Source organism: Macrobrachium nipponense, chromosome 3 (genome assembly GCF_015104395.2).
Source record: "Macrobrachium nipponense isolate FS-2020 chromosome 3, ASM1510439v2, whole genome shotgun sequence".
NCBI lineage: Eukaryota > Metazoa > Arthropoda > Malacostraca > Decapoda > Palaemonidae > Macrobrachium > Macrobrachium nipponense.
Window position 1 is genome coordinate 97,285,894 of NC_087202.1, and position 22,242 is coordinate 97,308,135.

A 22,242-nucleotide genomic window follows, 5' to 3' on the forward strand; every position below is an offset into this window, starting at 1 on the left:
GTAAAAGTGTAAAATTTATGAACCAAGAGAAAAGTAGTGAAGCATGACAGGCTGGAATATGCAAGACCAAATAGTTATGATGATTATAATGATAAGACAAAGCTCATTTCAAGACAACAACAGCGTGTAACTTACGAAGGACTCTTCATAGATCAGGTACTCCGGAGCAGCCTGGGGCCTAGGGTCTGGAGGTGGGGATCCTCTAGGGTACATTCGTCCATCCTTGTCCGTGGTTTCCTCCTCTTCCACTTGCCAGTTGCCCCGCCACAGATCCATGATGGAACCCAATTTCGTGGCTGAGGCCAAACCTGAACTCACGGTCTTTTCCTCCTCAGCGGGGTCAACGCCCCGTGTCATCGAGGCCGGCCCATTCTGAGAGGCCGTTGGCCGCGATTCTTCCTGACGGTGACGGAAGCTATGGATGTCGGGCACTTTGAGATAATTCATGCTGTCGGATAGCCCGTGTCTGGCTCCAGGGGGAGATGGTAACGTCGGATCCTCCGAAGTGGTGACGACGATGGCCGGTAAGGACCATAGACGGGGTCGAGGCTCTGGAGATAAATTGCGTTGGTGAGAGATCATATGTTCCAACTGCACAGAGCCCCTCGGGGCGCCCATTCGGGGCGAAAATCTACCCCTGAGCATTGAAGCAACAGTGCCCCTGGCCCTCCTAGTAATACCCCTACGTGGCCCACGAGGGCGCGTGGCACCAGGGAAAGTCGGATGATGTGGTGGCGATGGTGGTGTTGACGGCGTCGACGCCGGCGACAGCCGCCGGTAATTGGCGTTGGAGACTCTTCCTGTAGTCGGGTCATCGCACGTTTTCATTTCATACCTCTCGTTCCCGTTTGCATCGTACGGTCCGCCCCATTCTAACTGAGCTTTATTCAACAAAAACTTTCTTAGATCGAGGGAGGTCCACGAATGGGCGTCGCTGGCCACCCATTCGGGGTCAACAGTACGCCCATGTCTTAAACCGCAAGCCCTCAAGCGTTCAACGATTGTTTGCACGGCCCCGCCCACTTTCTTCTTATTATCTTCGGTCTCACTCTCCAGATTCTCGGCGTCTGTCTCGCTCTCGAACAAGCCCTTCTCATCGGTCTCCCCTTCCTCGGAGTCCTGAGAGTCGCCCTTGTACGCCAAGGTCTCCCACAGGTTCTCCGAGACGTCCTCCTCCTCCTCCATCTCACTAATACCCTCCTCCACTCTCCTGCCCTCCTCCTCGTCCTCCTCCTCCTCGAACGACTGAACAAACGGTCCGTAATCATCGTCGTAGTGGGGCCGTATCGCTTCCCTGTCGTAGAATTGGAAAAACGGGTGCTGGTTAAGGTTATGCTCCCGACGGGTACGCAAACGACGATTCCGCCGGTGATGATGACGACGAGGGCGAGAAGGGAAGCGTCTGACTTGGCCTTGGCCATTCCCTCTTCTTCCGCCTTCCTCCTCCTCCTCCTCCTCTTCGTCTTCGTCCTCTCCCTCATCGTCATCCTCTCTGTCCAGCAAGTGATCGTCTGAGGTGGAGGTCTTCTTGACCTCTGGAGTGGGCTCGGGCTGATATAAGGAGACATTTTCTTCGGAATAAGCCTCCTTGAGGTCGTACCTCCAACGGCTTCCACTTCCTCCTCGGCGGCCCCACGCCCACCACCGACGCCCATTTTGCTCTTCACTCATCACAACCACCCTCCCTCTCCCAACCCTCTTCTTCCCGCTCTTGGAGCAGCCCAAAAGTTCTTCCTCGTCCCTATCCAGTTTTCCAAACTCTAATAAGTCACGCTATCGAAGACAACAGATCAAGAGCTAGTTTGGGCAACTGTTACCTAGATAAAAGTAGCTATATTCCTCTTAAAGGTGGAATGATTATTAGATAGATAGATTCCCTAAGAGAGATCGTTCTCTCAGTTAGTTGGCTAACACAGCCAGTCGAACGGCCTTGGCTGGATCTCCCAAAAAAGGTTCTTGATTAATGACATCCTATCGTCCACATCAAAATGCATTATTATCACTGTCCCAACACTACAAATTTTATTATGAACTACAAAGACCGTCAAAATAAAGCTATAACATCAAGTTCAAATAGGTGACCAAATACCATAAACGAACTCCCTAAATAATTCGTTTCCTTAGTATCACTAAGTAGCACACACATCCAATATAAATGATTTGACCATGAATAAGTTCGCAGAAAATAGTGGCCCCAAATCAAGTTTTAAACCAGACCCGGGGACTAGGTCATCCAAGGAAGCAACTAGTAAACGGGTTGACAAAAATACAAGAGGGGGAGGGGTTCATAAAAGAAATACGATAAATTTTTCAAAAATACTGATGTATGGCTTCACAATTTTCGCCTTAATACTACATCGTTTATAAAAGAAAGGAAAAATCACCACCAAGTCCTCCAAGAGAAAGCGGTTGCTTATAATGACTCCTGTGCTTAAAAAAAGAAAAAAAAACGATTATACCGTCAAAGGCTGAGACGATGTAATTAGCGTAGCAGCGCGCTATTTGCCATCATGTAATAATAAGGCCATTAACTTGATGCCCCTCGGTGAAAGGTAGTCATTAATATAGGTCCTAAACGAGACACCAATCACAGTCGATGGGGCTTTACAGCTTTAAATCCCCGAGGGGGAACTATCAGATGAAACGGCGTTTTGCAAGTAGCTCTACGTATGGGGAAAAACTCGTCAGGCCTCGCAGCTGCAGATTGCTATGACATGGTCATTAAATTGATTAGCTCTTAGTTACAAACGTCCAGAAAAGGATACGCGTATATATAGGTAGGTATGAGTATTTGTCTAGTAAATTGAAAGTTGAGGCTGAAGCGAGTTATCAACTTTGGATATTATTGTTTTGCTTCATATAAGCGAATTCAATGTATTATGCACTATTACCGATCACTTCCAATGTCTTAAAACAATAAGCCGAATGAGAAATGTTAATATTTTGCCTATAGTAGTCATCGGTCAGCTCTACGAAGTTCTCGGAATGATTAAGTACCTCTAAATAGATCGACAAAGTTTAGTTCTCTACAGATGAATTAATCTATAGGTAAAAAAACGGTAGTATAAACTAACAGGATTTATGAAGTTTTCTCCCCCTTGAATTTCCAGGCATTTTGTCCCAACGGCCCTACGCACCTACACTTGGGAAAAGTTAACCAGCGTTACTTGGCAAAGTAAATATGTACGGAGGAAACATCATGCCATCCACGGCGAGGTTCATGTCGAACAATAACAATTCAACTGCTTGAATTTTTCATATTCAGGGGACCTCATGCAGTCATTGCTTATTTTCTTTTTCACCTTTCGAAGTTTTCGTTAATATGTCTTTTGCGCACTACTTTAGCATATAAAATGTTCTGTATTTCATAGAATTCCGTTAAGAGGTTTCCGAGGTCTTATGTTTGTGAAAGCCCTTTGCATGACCTCAAATCACACTAATTGTTAAACTCACAGCACATATTTTTATCACTATTCATTTCTTCTGTCATAGAAGTCTCCAGTCTCCATAAGAATACTGATATGCTCAAAGGTTACCAGGGAATTCTTTGTCCCAAGTACTTCATTTCATTGTACTCACTCGATGAGTTGTTTTAGTTTATCTTTGTTTTCTAACACAGTTTTTGGCCCATAAGGAGGCAACGTTCTTTATAGATTGACTAGCAGTGTGGGAGGCGAGAAATCAATGCGGCTGGATTGCTTCCCTTCGCAGAATTTCTGGCGCTGCAATTGATTGGATTTTGCTCTTGGCAGAAGGCGAACCAGCTTGTCTTCCTCCACCTGTCAAACACTGACCTAATAGCCGCGCACACCGATGTTGACCTTGCTTGACACTATTGTGGAACGATTTGTCCAAAAGATATTGTGTATGTTCTATTCTTTTCTAGTCTTGACTTCTCGAAACTCGCAGCGCCCTTCTTCCCCACAATCATCAAATTTCTCGTTTCTCAACACGCAACTTCAGTTTGCAGTTCTTTCATTTTCAATTTTATGAACACTGCACCTTTTGTAACATTTGTCGGAAAACCTGAAGCTTGAGCAGAATGGCTATTTACTATATACTATTGCGGCAATCAAGATGGAGAGCATCATCTCCTCTTTCAATACTTATCACTAATACTTTTTAACTTCGTATTTAACAAAGATCACGTTTAAACTGCAGTGACGCAATACATTTCCATTTACAGGAGAGACTACAGCTAACAAGTCACACCAAACCGGTAAATAAAACATCGAACTGATGAACACTAGAATAAAAGCCACGGTAATTTCCGTGACGCTATGTATGTACACACGCACAAAGTCCCACCACCGAGCGCGACTGTTGCCTATATCCTACGAGTGAGGATCCTTTGTACGTTGGCTTTGGAGAAAGGGGACGACTCACACAGGAAGCAAAAAAATATTCTTCTTGGCAAAAGGACTTGCGTTTTTCTCTCTCTCTTCCTTCAGGCACTGTCTCTCGTGATTACACGTAACTAAGGCACTGCTTTCTTTTTTGCTTGCTTCGTTCGGAAGAGACAATGCCGAGGCAGATGCTACTCTCTAGGCAGCAATAATCAGTAAGGCGCGAGTACAGGCAATTGCTTATCTACGTAACAAGGCAAACATGAAGGAAGATGGCGGAAAGGCTGTTAATAGCGGCAAAACTATTCAGTGAGTATTTGATAACGGAGACATTTTTACAGTATTTTGACGGGGATCAGGAACTCAAGAGTCTTCGTTCGCCTCCTAAGGATAATGACGACGTAGCAGTCAGGCAGGAATTCTCGATAAACAGCGTCTGGTCTAGTATAAGGTGCAATATAATTCCGACAAGAGCACGGAGAAGGCAGAAAAGGCTAAGAGGGAGAGAGAGCGCGAGAGAGAGAAACAGAATGACGGATGGAAGGTCTGACTTGTGAGCGGGCGAAGATTTTTGCCGGTCAAGGGGCAGCCTTAAGCGATGACCTATTTCTATGGAATGAGCGCGATGGGCACCCGAAACATTCAAGGCAATAAAACTTTCTCAGTAACTATCTATGCACAGACATGACAAGAGTTGGCCAGGATGATAGATATATGTATATATATAGCGCTTGGATCGATCCTATTGGGCCTTTGTTGTTTGTTGTTTTCATCGTAGCAACGGCCGAAATAATTTACTATGACCCGCGGATTCATGAGCTTTCCGAAAAGTGCTTCGGGGGACAATTTTTCGCTTCAGTCGATTCTAAAAGGGACTTTTTTTTTCTATCTCTCTCTGTCTTTTAATCGAGTACTTGGGTTACGGGTAGCATAGCATCGCCTAACAAAGATCGAAGGATTTTACTGACACGGTGTCGCCTAAGACATTCAATCCATGGCCTGACCCTCAGCCGGACAGCCGTCACGCTGAGAGAGATTCGCAAATTTGGGCCATTGCAAATTCCTTCCCAAGAACATCATGCCTGTCTGTCCTCCACAGCGCTTCGCCCTTGGACCGCGCAGAAGTAGTTCATGACCCAAGATGATGATAACAAGTAGTTCTTCGACTCTTTCCACGATCATTGGACAAGTCGCGCCAGTCGCAGGATGCGCTCTGTCCCGCTTTCTTTCGATTTTCTGTCTTTCGTATATCACTCTTAAGCGATCATTTCAAATCATCTGGAATTTAGAAAGAGATTCTGCCACCTTACCAGACTGCATTGGATACTTTGGGCGTGGAGGATGTTCGAAAGGGGATTGCCGTAGGCGTGATCCTTTCCAACTATGCGAGATAGAGAGAAGAGAGACTTCCGAGAGAAAGAATCACCCGGAAGAATGAGACTTTGTTCCTTTTCTCCCTCTTAAGTCTGCTGACATTGGATCGACAAAGCGTCAATGCCTGCTGGAGGCTCCTGCACCTGGCCCTCTCGCTCTCTCTCTCTCTCTCTCGCGCCGTTCCACCGAAACCACTGCAGTCTAATAAAGCTCCCTGGTCATCCCCGGCTCACTTTTCCCACCTTGCTCCGGCCGCCACTCGCTACTCCTGCTCCACCTCAGAGGCATTCCACCAGTCGCCTCTCCTCCCTTCCCATTCCTCCTCGACGGTTGCCCTCGAAGCACTTCCACGACAGATATGTGACGGAAGGTCAACTAGATGTTGTGGGTGTGTTACGGTGTCAAGTCCTTACACCCGCCACCGTGCAGGCTACACCGCACACTAAGACTCCGATGTGCCTGCCTACCGATCCCACACCCTACACACACAAACACACAAACACACACCGCCTTCTCTCTCTCAACCCCACCCCCTGAACCCACACGCCATGGGACTGGCACATACATATGTATACGTACGTCATACCCCCGTCATTCATTGTCAAAATGGACGAACGGATGCCCACAAATTCTAATGGTGAACTTTTAAACGGATAAAAATAAAATTTTAAATATACACACACATCAACAGAGGTATACACACAGAAATGAGTGACAGAATCGATTGGTTTCCAGGTAAAATGGTGTAGAGGAGCTCTTCACATATATATCACGATATACAAGATGCGAAAAAGGGGAATATAATGGGAATAATTATTTTAATATGTTTAAGGTCTGGAGTTGGCAAAGAATGAGACATCAAACAGTGAAAAAACAGAAAATCACGTAATATACGACAGTAAAAGAGAGATAAAGAGAAGGAGAAAGAAAGAGAGAGAAATCAATAGAAGAAGAGAGAACGAATGAACTGCCATTCAGTTCCAAAGCAGATTTGGTTTAAAGCTAAAATGCTAAAAGATCACGGGGACGCGGGTGGATACGGGAAAGGTGGAAAAGTATGAAAAAGAGACGGTGACAAGACGAGCTGCAGAGAGAGAGAGAGAGAGAGAGAGAGAGAGAGAGACCCTTCAAGTCCACGTCAACTTTTCAAAGGATTAAGTTTCGCTTATATGCGAAAACATGTTCACCTATGCAGACAATTAAAGATGGCTTAGGGAGATTATGTTCATAGTGGGCAGGATGTGAAACTCTCAAGGAGTTATCCTTGGCTGGAATATATATTTTTCGCAGCTGGTTTCTCTCTCTCGTGGATATCAAAATGTTAAATCCCATTCAGTGACGAGCGCTGATGCCAATAAGGCACCATCATAAGAAAAACATCAATAACATCATAATAATAATAATAATAATAATAATAATAATAATAATAATAATAATAATAATAATGAGCGAAGCATTATGAAAATTTTAACCTGAGTATTTTGCAGAACTTGAGTGCTCGCTTCGATGTGTTAGGTATCTGATATAATTGCAAATTAATTGTTCGATTTCGAATACCGATTTAAACAGTGGAATCTTTTTCATAGGTGACTTGGAGTTCATTAGTTTTCTAATGTGAAGTTCGATGACATTGTAACAAAAACAACAACATACTCTTACCAGCTTCACAAAAGACAAAAAGGAAAAAATTTAGGAATTGGCACTGGATAGGAGAGAGAGAGAGAGAGAGAGAGAGAGAAGAGAGAGAGAGAGAGAGAGAGAGAGATTTTGGGGTTGTTATCCTTTTCCGCACAGTAAATCTGGAAGAATACACTTTGCATCCCGGGCTAATAAAACACTGACCAAACCAGTATCTGTAAAAGAATGGGGGAACAAATGAACTGTGGTCCCCTTCCAGAGCAGGTGAAAACCGAGCTCTTAAGGAGTGGGAGGAAAGTGCTTGCTAGAGGGAAAAGTTTCGAATCTGATCCTAACAGAGAGTAAAAAGTGGAAACATCAACTGAAAACGAATGTAGGTTTCCAAAGAGTACAAACTGTATAGTAAGGAGCGCATGGCCTTCTGAAAGGGTAACTCGACCCGTTCGTTGCGGTATCGTCTACAAGGGGAGGCGGTTTCTGATGGACCTTGGCAATTTGCACATTGCAACGACTTAGCGCGCTTCTAATATCGGCAACTGAATCCAATATTCATAATTACACCACGGTCCACGGCAACGCAAAAGCAATCACTTGACTTTTTTTTTTTTCACTTCATCCTGCCTCCATAGCGGGTGGCATCGCACGTCATGACAAAAAAAAAAAAAAAAAAATCCTATCTTTATTCTCTATCGAACAGTATTAAAACATTTCCGACGTTTCCCTCCCTACGATCACTCAGCACGCCAAGTCACATTCCTCTACTAAATCGACCACAACATATTCCCCTTCTAGACCGTCTCTCTTGTTCCCTACCAGTTAAAAACCTTCCTAGGACGAGCATTTACTGGGTTCCCTTCAAACGCACCAGAATGTCCTAAATAGAGATGACCAATAGTATTGATCTGAAAATGCAGACCACCTCGTGGTTTGACATACAACCACCGCATTCTGGAAGCAACGAAGGCACTCGCCAGCAAACCACCCACTCCACTTCATCCTGCATATGCAAAACCCATATCAAGAGGCCGGCAAAAACATTAGAATCTGATTCCATTAGTGAGAATCATTTATACAGAAAGTCCATGTATATACAACTTCATATTTGCCTCCGCCTCTGACGAAACACACGAGTCCTCAGATCGCAAAAGGAAACAGAATTTCAGCATTCAAGTTATTGCCCCAGAATACGAGAGGGAATAATTGCATGCACTCATTTCTGTCTGTCCTTGTTTTCATATGCACTGTACAGGCGCTGCAAAATAATTTAATTTTAGGTGCATGGTAAGTACGGAAAATAATTGCAATAATTTTTAAATGACGGTGTACCATGTTATAATTATAGTTCTAAAGCGTTACTCTTTAGACCTTGGTAACGCGATTACCCAAGTAACTCGGTTACTTCTGATTTCCACAATGCCTTTAAAATATAGCATGAAAGCATTAAAAATGTATCAAGCGCTGTTTATTTTTTTTAATCATAACAGCTATTGATAAAATGATTAAGTTAGCATTAGAGAGAGAGAGAGAGAGAGAGAGAGAGAGAGAGAGAGAGAGAGAGAGAGAGAGAGCGAAATTCCTGCAAATCGACTCCACTGGAAACGAGTTAAAAGTTATCTGTTGTGAACGTCCTTTATCTAAGGGTGTGGCGACATCATATTTTTTTCAGCTTTTTGCGTGAAAGCATGCCAGTCCCTCCCCTAATTCCATCCCCTAAAGTTCAAGGTTATTTTACTATACTTGACTAATTAGTTAAAGAGCCATGGCTTTTTCACAAGCCTCGTATATGTCCTTACACCATGCCAGATAAAGATGATTATGTTTGAATGACTTATCGCCAGGCATTAACGACATGAATAAAAAAAATGTTATTCCCATGAGCCTGCATGGTTATGACATTAATTATTACTCGAACTTGTAAGGTCTTAGAATTTTCAAAAATTAAAAAAAATCACTTTCTTTATTATTTCGAAATCGTTTCTCAGGGTTCATTTTCTTACGTCGCCACGACCATTTATCGCTAAACTCAAACCAAATATTCATCTGATGCCAGCGGTGGCTATAGTTGCACAGTAATGTAAATTTGAATCGTATTTCCATTTTCTATCAATGCAGCAAAAAAATAGTACAGTATATATCAAGACACAAAAATCAAGGAGGCTACCGAAAAAATTTTTTATTGTAGCAGTTACATAAAATTTTCGTGCTGATACTAAAATGACATTAGTTCTTCTGTATTCACCGTGCAAACATGTAAACGAGTTCTTGTCTTGTAAAAATCTCACTAAATGTGGGCATTGAGCCCATCTCCAAAAATAATGCCCATCGCCTGGATATCTAGATATAAAGGTCTGCAATAAAACTTGTCCCCGTGCGTTTAAAGACTGATTAGGAGAAAAAAAAATAATATGAAATACTGGCCCTTCCTGTTAAGGGTGAACAGATCTCGTAAGAATTTTAAGCTTGATTTTATGATCGATGGGAACATATGCTGGTAGATTACAGCACAGATAAGGCATAGAAGACTTCGCCTAACGAACGTTTGCTTATCTTTATGGGAATGTGTATCAACGAATGGCATCCTGCACCAGTAACTGCTCAATTTTGAGATTGTACCCTTTTGCCATTGGCGATATTCCCGACAGAAGACTGCTTTTTTTTTCCAGTGTGTGTATCTTCACATGTTAAGGTTATGCAATAAAATCTTTGTGTCATTTATATATAAGAAAAAATGAACAAACAATAAGACAACATAGCTTTAATTAACCAAAGCGTTGAAATAATTAATAAAACCACACCCACGGTAAACATTTCTTTTGAAGTACTGTTTGTTTGTATTCAAATAAAAAGTCTACTTAGAATAGAGTAGAATACAGAATCTAGGTCAAAGGGCAAGCGTACATTTAGAATAAAAAGTAAAATCATCTACACAAATGCCACTTTGTTCAAGCTAACAAGAAAATGAGCAACAAAAGCAGTTTCAAATCTCATAGAGTTACGGAATACAATTTCTTCCTCGCTGCCTTTCATCGATCAGCGACATCAACACGAAATAAGAATTTCATGGATTTCTGAACAAAAAGACACTCGTAAAACCCAACTGAAATGGGGAACTTAAAGAATTTTATGGAGAATGTCCATCTTAGTTAACAACGAAGTGAAGCTGCTCTCCCCCTTTCCTCAGACAGCATTCGCATAAAAAGTGTACAAGAATGTTTTTTTTTCTTATGTATTCAGCATTTCTCTATAATCCCTGACAAAGTCGAGGTTAGGATTTTTTTGAAAACCTTTCCAACAAGATTATCCTTGGTTTCTTTAACGGCTGACTTTCTACTTCCTTTACGTGGAAGATAGATGATGCAACTATTGCATTCGTCACCAAAACAACGAGTGGGTAACGGACAGCTATGTAGAGAAAGGGCACGAACAAATGCACAGAAGAGACAAAAAATGTATACATTCTAGCCTAAATATGCAGCGTACATACTTATGCATTTATCTAAGAATTATACACATACACAACATTATATATATATATATATATATATATATATATATATATATATATATATATATATGCATATGCGTGCGTGCGTTTTAGAACAGGTCTACCCACACTCCTAAATACAACGTAGGTCTCCATTGCGAAATAAGTCGTATATACATATTAGTATCTTCCATATTCATCTTCGAATTAAGTGTTGATCTTCACTGAAGAGAACGATAGATAATGGGTGAACTGAAAGGGTATATTCGACTGACTTATTCTTGTTATTAGACTTGCATATTAGACTTGTTCGGTCAAAGATGAGTGACATTTAAAAAATCAATGACGGAAAAGATTCCACCGCCGATTTTCTTTTCCAATTTCATAACCGTGGACGTAAACGACCCCCTTTCACTTGCTTTTGATTCTGAGTGGACCGGCACTTTCCCTTCTCTTCGTTTGTCGTTCGTACAAGGTACACAAATTCCTTTCACTGACGGTACTCCCCATTTCAATACTGTTTAGTTTGTACTGCTAATTTCTCTCTGGTTCCTTGCTACTCTAGCCAATCCCATCGCCACCTATCTTTATTTCCTCTCCTACCCTACGGTAAAAAGTCAACGATAATTATCTAACGAACTAAATCACATAGGTCGTTACGGTTTCTTGGAAATAAAGTACTGATATTTGTTGGTGTCTCACTAACAGACACATTTCAATGATTGGTGGCTCTCCGAGATGATACGCCTAACCTTGGCACACCAAGTTTTCGAGAGTCCAGAAAACTTGGTATTAACAAGCTGCTATCGAAGACGATTAAGAAAAGAAGAATGAAGACATTCATTTCTCTCTGTAACCTCGTCCCTTCTCCAAAACAAGGGGCGCCAAAAAGCAGACCCGGGTAGTCAGTCCTACGCGCTAACGCAGCCAAGGCAGGCAGGCCGTTGTGCTCCCAATTACAAAGTTCTTAGATAACATCGAAGCGTTTCCGCTTAGTCTCTGACTCGAGTCGCAAACATTATTATATTATTTTATATTCTAACTTCAAGTCGTAATACTTTCTCATCCATAACTGGAGAAATGCCACCGGTTCATTACTGATTTCATTGTTCTTAAACAATAGAAAGTTACCACTATCGATTTCTAAGTGAATGCACTGAAATTGACTAGAGAATGCTTCAGCCACCAGACAGTTTATACGTAGTAAAAGTAATAACCTTCAACGATTCCAACAGCCAAAAAAGATAACTGACAAAAAGAGACTTCAGCGGCGATGATGATGCATCAATCCACAAGAATAAGCCATTAAACAAGATCCACATCTGGCCGAAAAAGAACTTTCCATTTTGTAAACCCTCTTGATTAAGGTCCGCCTATCGCGACAGTATTCTGAAGACACACTATAAGCACAGAATAAATTTACATACCATTAACCTTCCACCCCTTGGAAAAAACAACCTAAATGAATAAGCAAAGAAACACCCCATCAAAAGCTTAAACAAGCAATAAAAGATGCAATCAAATAAATAACCATGAAACCTCTCTTCCATTCCAAGGCTACAACTTCTGTCGTTGCCAAGTCTTTGTACTCGACAGCTGTGCTTGTGTCCCAGAGGTCGTTGCCAGAAAATGGGTTTGGAAAGACTCAAGTTCCTTCATAAAAGTAGACGCTCTCTCTCTCTCTCTCTCTCTCTCTCTCTCTCTCTCTCTCTACTTTGGACATTTCTTTGCATTTTGCCCTTTGCCTCTCACATTCACCATTTCCTACCCACCCGTTACATTATTCTCTCTCTCTCTCTCTCTCTCTCTCTCTCTCTCTCTCTCAAAAATCTCTTCTCTCTCTAAAAATTATTGTATCAAAAGAAATAAGGTACTAGTTGGGCAATCCACTTTAACCTGCCATAACCCACACTGATAAAAAAAAAAGGATGGCAACAGCACCGCTGCGCTCTTGAGCACCATTCACCCCGGAACTTATCACAAACCATCAAGTTAATCTAAAACAAATAAAAACAAATAACAGCGTCTCATATATATTTCGTGCTGACCCATGAAACACGACCTTCACTGACCTCACAGTGACATCAAGGATCTATCGCAGTTCCAAAATTTTACGCGAGGTGGCGCCAGGGCGCAAGATGCAATTTATCTGAACCACTTGAGAGCGGGTTTTAAATGGCGTCGGCGATTTATGAACCGGGGTCAGACAGACTTGGCAATTACTAATACAGGTAACAGAAACTGGCAATCATTATTTACGATTCTTACCGAGAGAAAGTCGATAGACAGCAATTCACTGATTATGCAAAAGAGTTCATTCGATGCCTAAAACTGTTAGAAGTATATAACTGTTTCATTAAATTCTTATTTCGTATCCAAAACTCCCTTTCCATTCTTAAGCTCTATGAAAACATAGTTTTCACTCTTTAACCCTTATGAAAACATGTCAATTAGGAGTCCTAAGTCTTTATCTCTCATCTTAAAATATATATATATATATATATATATATATATATATATATATATATATATCATTCGAGATACAAATGTCTTAATATCTAAGTCGCTATATGTACCGGAGGGGAATTTATAGTTTATAATAATTTCGTCCCCTCATGGGATCGAACCACCGTCCGTGAACGGGAACGAAATCAGGATTTCGTTCCCGTCCACTGTACGGTGGTTCGATCCCATGAGAGGACGAAATTATTATCAACTAAAAATTCCCCTTCGGTACATATATGAAAATATATCAATTCCGAGGTAGAGCGAATTAGATATTAAAGGACATTTGTAGCTCGAATGATTTATATGAATCACGGTGATGTGATAATTATTCATATATATATATAGATATATATATATATATATATATATATATATATATATATATATATATATAATATATACATATATATGTGTGTGTGTGTATGTATATATATATATATATATATATATATACATACATATATATATATATATATATATAGATATATATATATATAGTATATATAGATATATATCTATATATATATATATATATATATATATATATATATATATATATATATTTAGATGAGAGGTAAAGAAATTTCTTCATAAGGGTTATAGAGTGAAAACTGTTTTCATAGAGCTTAAGAATGGAAAGGGAGTTTTGGATACGAATAAGGATTTAATGAAGCATTTATATACTTCTAACAGTTTTAGGCATTGATATATGTATATATATATATATATATATCAAATATATATATATAATATATATATATATATATATATATATAGAGAGAGAGAGAGAGAGAGTGAGAGAGAGAGAGAGAGAGAGAGAGAGAGAGAGAGAGACGAACTGATCTACGCAGTTAAAACAGAAAATAACCAGAATGCGCGCAAACCACACGGACTTGAAAAGAAAACCGGTAAATCTGCAACTCTGATGTAAGAAAACAAAGTAAAAAAAAAAAAAAAAAACCATAACCCTGAACCTGCAGGGATGACGTTAATCTCGAGCTGACAGGACAAGAGCTCGCGTGCAACGGAGGACCTTGCATACGTCAATAGTGAGTCTATATGGTAATGAATGCATACACACAGTCATACAAATACAGAATGGGACACGCAGGAAGAAGAGGGAGAAAAGGAAAAAAATGACTGCCACAAAGCTCAAGAGATTGAGAATTCGTAACACAAAGAGGTCAAAGTTCATATAAAGTATCCTTTTACCTCGAGTCTTCGGCTCCAGATTTTTCATACTTTCCCCTGAAATCGAATAGCGTCAACAACAGGAAAAATGAACAAATATTTTACTTCTGTCTTATATCATTTTCGTATACAGAATGCCACTTCCAAATAGATATTGAATACGGAATATCCCTCTAGTTTACGCAACAGTTTCCTTCTCACATTATTGACACATTTTCAACGAATCTTTTCGCAACAGATAATATTTACTTCCTCTTATGCAGTCTCATTATTTTCGTTACTATCATTTAAACATCTGGACAGATTAAGATAACAGCCAATAACATATTTAGTCCTATTGTTTTATATTTCTTTCAATTTGATAAATAAAAAACAAGTAAAAAATCCGCCGAAATTTCTTCGGCTCAGTCTAGATTACTGTACAGCGTATAATCAGGGCCACCAAAGATCGATCTATCTTTCGGCGGTCTCGATATAGTAACGCTATATGAGCCGCAGCCAATAAAAACTTAACCATGGCCCGGTGGTGGCCTCCCCTATATCGTTGCCAGACGCACGATTATGGCTAATTTAACCTGAGATCAAATAAAAACTCCTGAGGCTAGAGGGCTGCAATTTGGTATGTTTGATGATTGGACGTGGTAATCAACATCCCAATTTGCAGCCCTCTAGCCTCGGTAGTTTTTAAGATCTGAGGGGGGACAGAAAAAGTGCGGACGGACAGACAAATAGCCATCTCAATAGTTTTCCTTTACAGAAAACTCAAAAAACTTGTAAAGAGAAAACAAAGCAATTTCGAAGCGTGGAGATCTCGAGCAAAACCTTTCGAGAGAAAAAGAAAGAAAAAGCTTGGCGCCACTCACTGGACGTCTCTTCCCAGACCGAGACAAACGGCCCAGTACTCCACACAAGACTGAATTACGCCTGGCAGAGTACTGTAATCATAATGTAATCATCTGATCACTGGATGGAATGACTGGAACAGTCAATATCTCCGCGGAAATAACATCAATTAAACAACAGGATACAACTGACATCAATGTTTCGTGGATTTGGTGAGGATTTACAATAATTAAAACCTAGCAACGCGTGAAATCTTTTTATGTTAAGTACATCTTAGGTTAACCAGCCCACTGAGCTGATTAACGTCTCTCCTAGGGATGGCCCGAAGGATTAGATAGTTTTTACGGGGCTACGAACCAATTGGTTACTTAGCAACGAGAAGTATGTAACGTGTGGTCGTTGGATTAAGTTAGGTCATAGTCAATTCAATATCTCGTCTATTTAAAAAAAAATAGTTTTGTAGCACACACACAAGGGAGAGAGAGAGAGAGAGAGAGAGAGAGAGAGAGAGAGAGCAGACAGGGCGTAGTTGCAGTTGACGCCTTGAGATTTTTGCGTGTCGAGGAACAAGGACTATTCCAAATCTCCAGGGCTTTTGCAAATTGTAACCACCACATTTTCGTTGAAATTTCTCATTGTCTTATAGACTGAAGGGATTCCCATGAGTTGGGGAAGATTTAATTTTAATTTATACATATACAACATATATATATTATATATATGTAGTAATATACATATATTACATACACACACACACACATCATATATATATATATATATATATATATATATATATATATATAAACATACAAACACACACACATTCTCACACACACACACACACACACACACACACACACACATATATATATATATATATATATATATATATATATATATATATATATATCTATATATGCATTTATTTATAATCGTATTAGGCTTCAGTAAGTCGGAATGGTTTAAACCATTCCGTCTTATAGAAGCTTAATACGAGTAATATGATATGAATATGTACGTGTATATATATACTATATGTATATATATATATATATAGTGTGTGTGTGTGTGTATATTATATATACATATATATACATATATGATGAGAGAGAGAGAAAGAGAGAGAGGAGAGCGATGAGAGAGAGAGAGAGGAGAGAGCGAGAATCTTAAAGAAAAAAGTAAAATTCTAAGGCGTCAACTGCAACTAAGCTGTGTGTGTGTGTGTGTGTGTGTGTGTGTGTGTGAGTAAGGATGCCCAAAAAGAAAGTGAAAGACAGAACGCATTATTACTTAATTAGCTCCTGCATTCATTTTACTTTCAATCACGATTTCGAGTTTGCAATTTCTTCAGTTCCCCTCAAATCAAACAACCCCCCGCGCCCCCCCCTTACGCTACCCGCCTTTATCTGTTAGCCTTGTCCAGCATACCAAAGAAAACAAAGAAATACCTTTTGCGCTCTACTGCTCTAATTGGTGATCTCATCAAACACAATTAGCCTTGGCTCGTTGAACGAAACATACTAAAGAGACCAATAATGTTTGCAAAGAAAACACGGCCGAAAACTAACAAGAGAGAGAGGGACAAGATGTTGACACTTTTCTGACCACAAAATCGAGCTCCACCTCGTCAACAAGAGATCGAAGAACATTTGCTTTCACCGAAGAGGGATACACATTAGATCTTTTAAGGTTCAAAGATAACTATGTTAAGTGATTGAAGTATAACAGAAACTGCTAAAGTAAAATAAAATAAAATATACGTGCCCAAGTTTCTTCGGCGCAATCGAGACTTCTGTACAACGTTAAATGCTGTATAAAACTATTAACCATGTCAGACCGGCAGCTCTCCAGTTGCTCACCCGATGCTGAAGAGTGAGGGTGCGTCCCATGCCTCCGGAAAGCGCTGCACGATCCATGGCTAACTTTAACCGTATATAAAATAAAAACTACTGAGGTTAGAGGGTTACAATTTGGCATGTTTGGTGATTGGAGGGTGGAGGATCAAAATATCCATTTGCAGCCCTCTAGCCTCCGTAGTTTTTTTTAGATATGAGGGCTGACGGACGGACAGACAAAGCCGACACAATAGTTCTCTTTTACAAAAAACTAAAAACACTTTTATGGTATATTCACTTAATAAGAAACAAGTAGTTATGGTTGCGATTACTTCAAGATAATAAGGGTAATCGTTACCTTGATGTGCTCATAAAATGTAATTAAGACAAATTGATCATTCACTTATCAATTATTATTCAGGTCATCTTAGCTTACGACGCAATAACTAAATCATTAAACAGTATTTCAAATATTTGCTCTTTCTACATACAATTTTCGAAGAAAATAAATACTTATATTGGGCGTAAAACTGGGCCAACACTGAATAATAATAATAATAATAATAATAAAAATAATAATAATAATAAATAATATAGAACCATCCCTGAAATATAGTATATCATGTGGAACTGTTGAAGAAATCGACCGACCTTAACGGCATTAATATTTTAATATTTACACATTCACAGATGTTTATCTGATCTATATATATATATAATATATATATATATATATATATATATATATATATATATATATATATATATATATATATATGCTGCTGTTGACATCGTAACGGGTCACATACTCTTAAGTCAAGCATATTTTTAAAGATATCTGAAGAAAATCAGATAATCATGCTGCCTAGCAGTGTTGTTGCTAAAGTCCATTTTTCCGGTTACAAAATCCTGAGATGTATGGTAGTATTGCAGCAGCCCGAGTTATTTTGCCATGCCCCTAGGTTAGGTTAGGCTAGGTTAGATTAGTAGCTCTGTAGTTAAGCTAAGTATATCTTAGTTTTACCAGACCACTGAGCTGATAACAGCTCTCCTAGGGCTGGCCCGAAGGATTAAATATTTTTACGTGGCTATAAACCAGTTGGCCATCTAGCAACGGGACCTACAGCTTATTGTGGGATCCGAACCACATTACATCGAGAAATGAATTTCAATCACCAGAAATATATTCCTCTAATTCCGCGTTGGCCGAGCCGAGAATCGAACTTAGGACCATCGGATTGGTAGCCGAGCGCGAAAGCCACTCGTCCAACGAAGAACTAGCTCTGTAGTAATTAGGGTGTGGAACCATTGTGACATTTTCAAGGAAATTCTACGTATGGTAAGTTTTTGAGATATGGCGTCCGGCTTTTTTTCAGGGAAAGGTCTCGGTACCCTATTACGCTCCCGAAGTATAAACAATACCTAAAAGAAGCTTAAACAGCTAAACTGCACCTGTTGCTAATTATGGCGGCATTCTTGTACGTGATTTAGGAAAAACGGTTTGAAAGGAAGAGCTGCTATAACCTTTTAAACAAATAAAAGCACATCTGATCCAATTGCCTAAATGACCCATGAGCGTTTTAATGATTCCCGAATAAAAAGTTAAGTTTTGTGCGAAACGGCCCAGCAAGACTTGAATCACAAAAGTGGAGGAGGAGGAGGAGGAGGAGGAGGAGGAGGAAGGACGTAAAACGACATTTTTTACTTTTTCAAGCCCCATTGAAACATAACGGCTTTGTCCCTCCGACTAGTTTTTTTTTATATATGAAGGTAAGCACCAAGGGTTTGTAGAAGTCTGCGATCTATTGAAAAGATGTATTGGTTTGGTATGCCTGAATTTTATATACACTCAAACATCTATGAACACGAAAGAACATTCAGTCAGTTTATCATATATATATAATATATAGTTATATATATATAAGATAAAGCTAAAACTTGTGCCGTTCATTTTATGTTCCGTGCGCGAAATTTATTGATTTTCTTGCGGTGTATATATATATATATATATATATATATATATATATATATATATATATATATATACATACATATATATATATATATATATATATATATATTATATATATATATATTATTATATATATATTAATATATATATATATATCTGCAGAGGAATCTGTTTCATTTCGCACACAGATAATAATAGAATGAGCAGCAAGATTCGCAAATATCATTAGGAAAGGGTCACACGAAACCTTGCGCATTTCTGCAAACATACACGCGACGCGAGGATATTATAAAATGCAAAATATGAAAAAGGAATGCTATAAATAAGAAGAAAAATGATGATAATGCCCAAGAAGCGTAACCCATAAATACGCCAATAAACATGCGTTGATTTACGAGTTTGTCAATGCGCACACGCCGAGCACGATTTGCTCTTTTCATGTCTAGAGTTATCGATTCCTCATAATAATGATGATGCCTGCTTTATTATTACATCCTGTGACTTTGGGCGCAACTGTCCTAATGAAGTCTGCCTGGCCCATTGGTATGTTTAAATTTTCTTTTCCGAACTAAAAATACTTATTAAAAAGCTAACACGAACAACGCTGAATGAACTGTTTGGTCAAGTAGATAGGAGCATCTTCAGCGCTGTTTCCTAAAAGAGTGAGGTTAAACAACGGAGCCATGTGTCATTTCGAATAATAAAGTGTTTTCTTGCTTTTTATTCGTCGTGTATGTGTGTGTGCAAGTCACAGTTAGGCTATTCCTACTCAATTTAATACTGAAAGAATCTTCCGTATACCGAGAACCACAGGTTATCTTCACAAGGGGCAGAGAGAGAGAGAGAGAGAGAGAGAGAGAGAGAGAGAGAGAGAGAGAGAGAGAGAGAGAGAGAGAGACTGGATTCACGAATCTCGTGCTTTTCCTTGAGTACCTTTGACGGATGGACAGAACATCAATTGGTACAGGTAATTCGACGTTTCATTGATTTTCAGTGATGCTTTCTATTCTGTATGAAGGCGCGGGTGGTTGTCCCTCAGCAGCACTGAACATGTAAATACACCTAACAATCGTGTAAATGATACCCATTCCATTCGATTTCCATGGAAGCAGGGACCACCCTCTCCCTAATCTCTTTTCCATTGCATTTCATTTCCCGTAGAACACGTTCACGCCACTCACACTGAGGAAACGGCGCGTCTCAAATCACAGGTGAGAGCATTATTATCATTTCAATAAGCTCAGTGGCCGCATAATGCTTCTCTACAAATTTCCCGCAACAATAATGAATGTTTGTGAGCCATTAACATAATCAGGGCTGGTTGCAATATGTAAATGAGTCAAGAAGTTAGGAGAAACTTGAAAACAGAGTAAAGTTAATGACAGTGAAGTTCCTAATTGTAATTTTTCAACGACTACTCGATGCAAGGGAGTCTTAGTACCTAAGAACAGAAACCTTCAGTAGAGCATGGGTCGACAAAAGGCCTTATCATAATTTATGCCAGGTCACATTAACAAAGTCACAAATCCCCTGCCATTGACATGCGCTTTAACAAAAGGTTAAAAAAAAGAAAACCTTAAAAAGTCTAGATATATATACTTGAGAATATATTTTTTCACTAACTTTACAACAATATGAGACAAATACATGCATAAATAAATAAACAAAATCGGATAAATAATAAGAAGGGGGGGGGAGGAGGAGGAGGAGGATCTTGTCACTCAACTATTACCGATTGCAAATGAAGTTTCGTTTTCCTGTTCCGATGTCCCTTTTCTTAGAATTTGGAAGCAGTCACCATCATCAAATCATTATTCACATGGACACAGTTTAGTTACGCAACATTTGGAGAGGAGACTTATTGTTAGCCGATTATCATTTCAATTTATTTTCCTTGGGGCTTGAAAACATTAACTATTTTTAAAGAGCAATATCAATTAACAATGTGTTCCTATTTCCCCAAAAGTTACAAATTTAAAACTACTTTCTATTTCCATTTTCATTCTATGCACTAGGGAAGCGCACTTTGGTGCCACTACAATATAATTTTTATTTTTCTGCAAAGTACACTTGAGTGTCACTACAGACTCCTTCTCATCGAATGATGAGATATCTTAAAATTATTCCACAATTATCAAGACGCGATAACTTCGTATCATAATGAACAAATAAATAACAATTTTCTATGCAATAATTGCTCACTGAAATTCCAAAAAAAACTGAACTCGTTATTACCAACTGCTTAAACACGACGTACCACAAACTAGCACTGGAGTAGTATGTGCAAAAGACCGATGCTCAACTGGATTGACAAAGCCAGCATCATAATCTCTCAGAGGCCGCAGATGTAGGCACTTCAGAGTCACTGCTAAAAGAACGAACGCACGCACGTACACAGGCACTACGATCACCATCTATGGCGACAGAGAGAAAAAGAGAGAGAGAGAGAAAAAGGGAGATAGAAAGAGAGAGAGCGAGCCTTGGGCGCTCTCGAGTCCTTTCGGCAAGCACGACCGCTACGTTACTGAAGCTCCAGCACTTCCATGTAAGCCTTATATGGATATAAAAGGGAACATTGGGGCATACCATTGCATGGTTGACATGAACTCACTGTTACACAAGCCACTTACTACATGGAGGGCGCCACGCTTTCTATCAAAAAGCCTCGACCCAGTGTCACAACAGATTTACTTCACATGAACGTTGTGGATGTCCGACACAGATACCGAACGGACAACTACGGACACAAACGTGACTTATCCTCACACGGAGATGCCAAATTAAATTTGATCCGTACTCGAATCACGTATAAACGACGAGACGTTGCTTTTTTCTTTAATCAACACTATTATGCATGTTTTGTAGTGCCGACGCATCTATTGCATAACTTTCCACACTCATTTTTTGAATGCAATCAAAGAAGCCTCTTCATTGTTTTCCACAATAGGGCCATTTCAGTGTGATGTTTACGATAGATACTTTTCTTTGGGACAGCCAAAATTATGCTCCCAAACGGAGTGCCGACTCTCCCTCCCTCTCGACTGCTTCGTT

At 39.7% G+C, this 22,242-nt stretch overlaps 1 protein-coding gene across 9 annotated transcripts in view; it reads right to left on the minus strand.

Annotated features, from left to right (window-relative positions):
* Positions 1 to 22,242, minus strand: part of LOC135221902 (chloride channel protein 2-like) — a 280,662-nt gene that overhangs the window by 58,902 nt on the left and 199,518 nt on the right. For 3 of the 9 annotated variants that reach the window (XM_064259892.1, XM_064259893.1, XM_064259891.1), the window contains exon 2: positions 136 to 551. The exons of 1 other annotated variant lie outside the window; for it this stretch is intronic. In XM_064259892.1, coding sequence (XP_064115962.1) covers positions 136 to 447 — 312 coding nt within the window. In that variant the 5' untranslated portion in view covers positions 448 to 551. Of the gene's footprint in view, positions 1 to 135; positions 6,176 to 22,242 lie in introns of those variants that run through there. 5 more of the 9 variants (XM_064259888.1, XM_064259887.1, XM_064259886.1 and 2 more) reach the window with 5 other exon arrangements.